At 35.3% G+C, this 4151-nt stretch overlaps 1 protein-coding gene across 3 annotated transcripts in view; it reads right to left on the bottom strand.

Annotated features, from left to right (window-relative positions):
- The window catches only part of akr1a1 (aldo-keto reductase family 1, member A1 (aldehyde reductase)), a 12297-nt gene extending 8366 nt beyond the window's left edge, over window positions 1–3931 (bottom strand). The window contains exons 1-2 of one of the 3 annotated variants that reach the window (XM_015385772.1): window positions 3798–3931; window positions 494–589 (exon numbers count right to left, since the gene is read on the bottom strand). In XM_015385772.1, coding sequence (XP_015241258.1) covers window positions 494–574 — 81 coding nt within the window. In that variant the 5' untranslated portion in view covers window positions 575–589; window positions 3798–3931. Of the gene's footprint in view, window positions 1–493; window positions 590–710; window positions 730–3669; window positions 3773–3797 lie in introns of those variants that run through there. The other 2 variants (XM_015385771.1, XM_015385773.1) reach the window with 2 other exon arrangements.
- Between the last annotated feature and the right edge of the window lie 220 nt (window positions 3932–4151).

The raw sequence follows: 4151 nt of genomic DNA, 5'->3' as shown, positions 1-4151 counted from the left end.
TATATATATATAAAAACACGGCAGCGATGTCAAGAATAATTTCTTTTCCAGCCACTTTTATTGAAATTTTCATTTTTCCCCATTCTCTAGCTTTATCTCCGCCTCGCGCTTCTTTTCTAAACGTACAGCTTTACGATCAACCAGAAGCAGTTCCACGCAAACACCTGATATATCCGACGAAAATAAAGCATTTTAAATGCAACGATAAGCACATTTAATGAATTTTAATGCTAATTAAATTTAAAAAAATAATAATTTAATTACTTTTAATGATTTTTAATGACCTGTGGAAACCCTCTAAAACCCTTTTTATTGATACATTTTGTAAAGTTTAATATATGGATGGCTTTATTTTTTATAAATAATTTCTATTTACACATGTTCTTTGCAACAATAATGGAAAGAAATTCCCTCCATAGACATTTTAGATCCGGATCCCTGAACACAGCACTATGGATGGATGATAAACGGATGATAAACGTTCAGCCTTTACCTTTCCCGGCTCACTCTTCCAGGTCCCCAGTCCAATCAGGGGCATCTTCCGCCCAGTGTTGAGAACTGCAAAGTCATTCATGCCTCTCCAAAACGCCTTTAAGGAACGAGAAGAGAATGTTTAAATACCTGAAGGTTCAAAGAACAAAATTCATAAGTATGTTTATGTTCAGACCACACAGTGTGACCCGTTTTACAAATAATGTTTCATAGATTACATTCACTTCATTTCAAACGCGTCTTTACTCCTCACTTCAGAGGAAAATCCTCACCCAAAACTGAAGAGAATACGATCTGGATGATTATTTCATAAAACTCAATTTCAAGAAAAGAAATTTGTTACATAAAATTAAAAAAAATAAAACTTTTGAAAATAAAATAATTTCTTTTTTATGAAAAAAAAGAAATTATTAAAAAGCTTTTCAAGGTTTCATTAGTGAATTGCATATTTCTTTTGTGAAATTTCTTTCCAAAACGTTTTCCTTGCTTGCAACAATGCTACAACAAAATTCACTCCATAACATTTCTGCTGCAAGCCAAAAAAATAAGCTCCTTCAATCCTTGTATAAAAAAAAAAAGAAAAAAACCAAAAAAAAAAAGAAAAAAAAGATGCTGACAAGTGAAAAAAAATGCTGACAAATGAAATCTAGTATCCTGTGCAACATGTGGCTGAATCCGGCTGGTCGCAGCAGAACCAAAAAAGGCATCAGGAGATCAGAGGCATGTGTTCTTTCAGAGAGTAAAAATGGGCTAAAATGGCAAAATATACAGGAGTAAGGTTAGGATACCAGAGCAGCCTGCCCTTTGGAAATGAAACAATTGCAACCGGCCTTTAAAACACTTGATAATGTGAAAAAGGTGGGATAAAAAATATGTTTTAACCCCTTTCTAAACTGGAAGACAACGTTGGAGAGCTGGTCATGTAGCCTCCAGGGTTTAGAAGACATTTCATAACTATTTCTGTTCTTAAACGACACCATTACCTCTCTGGCCGCACTCAGTTCATTCAACTAAAATCCTTCATATCGATCCCCTCTTCAGTCACATCAGGGGGCCCCCAGGGTTCAGTCCTGGGGCCCCTCCTCTTCATCATCTACCTCCTTCCCCTTAGCAGTATCTTCGGCAAACTTAACATTAATTTCCACTGTTATGCTGATGACACCGAGCTCTCCCTCACTACTAAACCCTCATCCACCCATCCACTGACCTCCCTGACTGATTGCATCTGTGAAGTTAAAACCTGGTTCATCCAAAAGGTCCTTAAATTAAACGGCACTAAAACCGAGGTTCACTTCATTGGCACCAAATCCACCTTATCCTTAACTCCACCATCTCACCGTACCCCCAGGTTAAGAGTCCGGGCGTCATCTTTGACAGTAGACTATTTTGCACTCTCGTAATTTTATTACATTATTATGGTAACAGAAGAAAAAAAATATTTAGCCTGGCCGTCGTAAAATTATGAGAATATACCCAAACAATTACGAGAATAAAGTCGTAAAATTACGAGAATATAGTCAAAATTACGAGCATAAAGTTGTTAAATTACGAGAATAAAGTCGTAAAATAATGAGAATAGTCATATAATTACGAGAAGTCATAAAATTACGAGACTAAAGTCGTAAAATTACGAGAATAAAGTCTTAAAATTACGAGAATAAAGTCTTAAAATTACGAGAAGTCATAATATTAAAATAATAAAGTCGTAAAATTATGAGAAGTTGTAAAATTACAAGAATAAAGTCATAAAATTATGAGAATAAAATTGTAAAATTACGAGAATAAAGTCGTAAAATTACGAGCATAAAGTTGTAAAATTACGAGACTAAAGTCGTAAAATAATGAGAACAGTCATAAAATTACGAGAATAAAGTCGTAAACTAACAAGAAGCCATAAAATTACGAGACTAAAGTCATAAAATTACGAGAATAAAGTCTTAAAATTACGAGAATAAAGTCTTAAAATTACGAGAAGTCGTAATATTACAATAATAAAGTCGTAAAATTATAAGAAGTTGTAAAATTACAAGAATAAAGTCATAAAATTATGAGAATAAAATCGTAAAATTAGGAGAATAAAATAGTAAAATTACGAGAATAAAGTCGCAAAATTACGAGAATAAAGTCGTAAAATTACGAAAATAAAGTCGTAAAATTGTGAGAAGTCGTAATATCATGAGAATAAAGCTGTAAAATTACGAGAATAAAATATTAAAATTACGAGATTAAAGTCGCAAAATCATGAGAATAAAGTCGTAAAGTTACAAGAATAAAGTCCTAAAATTACAAGAATAAAGTCCAAAACTTAGGAGAAACAAGTTGTATTTTATGACAACTCCTACAAGAAGCACTTTGTTCCCTTAAATGAGGAATGTGGAGCATCATGTGAAGTTATTGTTTGGCATCTGGTTTGACCAATAATAAAATCTTTTAGCAGCAGCATCAAACTGGGCAAGATGTCAAATTGGGACTCAGGTTGCTGATTGGTGGAGCTGGTCGGCCATGATCTGCTGTTTGGAGTTGATGACTTCATTCTCGTAACATTACAAATTTATTCTCGCAATGTTAGGACTTTATTGTCGGAATTAAAGAAAAAAAAATCTAGCCTGGCCCTGATGCTCCGTCGTTGTATGTATCCCTGTAGTCATGTACGAAAAAAATTAAGGTAAAATCGCCATAAGCCTCAAAAACAACAAAAAATTCGTAATTAGAATGTTGTTGTTTTTTGAATGACTAAATGAATATACGCCTGTTAAGGTAGTTTAGACTATTTTTCGTACAAAACTAGAGGGATAAAGGGGACGGAGAAAAGGTATGCTGGTCTGACAGAACGCCGCCCTGTCACGTGACAGCAAAATCTGCGAGCCAGGTGCGCGCGTGACCAAATGAAATATTATAGGTAGTAAACGTTTCTCCTGTAAGCTAATGCTAGCTAACTGCAAATTGTTTATGCTTTTTAATAATACTCACATTGAATTTAGTTACCAAATCCATCATCTATGCCCCTATTGATTACAGCTATAATATAAAATGCAAACCAAGAGGCACCTCAGTAGGTAAAGGCAGCTAACCGGCTAATGGTTTCCCCTACATAACCAGGATTATTAGCCGCATTTTGTTCAACATTAACGGCTAAAAATGAAACAGACCAGCAAAGTGAACGGATGTCCCACTCACCGTCCTAATGCCCCCATTTATAAAACGAGGTAACACTTGGTTTATTACCAGACTCCTGCAGAGGAGCATGACTGCTGCCTGTCAGCAATAAAAATGATCAAACATAAACATGGCGGCGTTCCACTCACCGCAGAGCAGCTCTGCCTTCAACAACACAGGTCCAGTCCGCTGAGCTCCTCCAATGCAGAGCTGCTGCGGCCACTTTCTGATCAGAACAGCAGCAGGCAGCCTGATGCGGAGGATGCTTCCTTCTTCCGGGAGCCACGTCCTCCATTTCCGGACAAATTATCCTGACAACACTGGAAATGAAATGTGTACTGACCAAAACTAATTAGTGTATTTAAAATGATAAAACGATTTAAAAAAATTAAAATGTTAGAGAACGATAGAAAAGAAAAAAGAATAGCACATCTATTGTTTTACAGGTGAGACAAATAGTGAGATTTAGGTTAAAAAAAATAACAATCAGAAACCTATATTTA

The sequence above is a fragment of the Cyprinodon variegatus genome, unplaced genomic scaffold, assembly GCF_000732505.1.
Source record: "Cyprinodon variegatus isolate N-32 unplaced genomic scaffold, C_variegatus-1.0 Scaffold348, whole genome shotgun sequence".
Taxonomy (NCBI): domain Eukaryota; kingdom Metazoa; phylum Chordata; class Actinopteri; order Cyprinodontiformes; family Cyprinodontidae; genus Cyprinodon; species Cyprinodon variegatus.
Note: the sequence above shows the minus strand (reverse complement) of the source record. Positions and strands in the feature narration are given on the sequence as shown.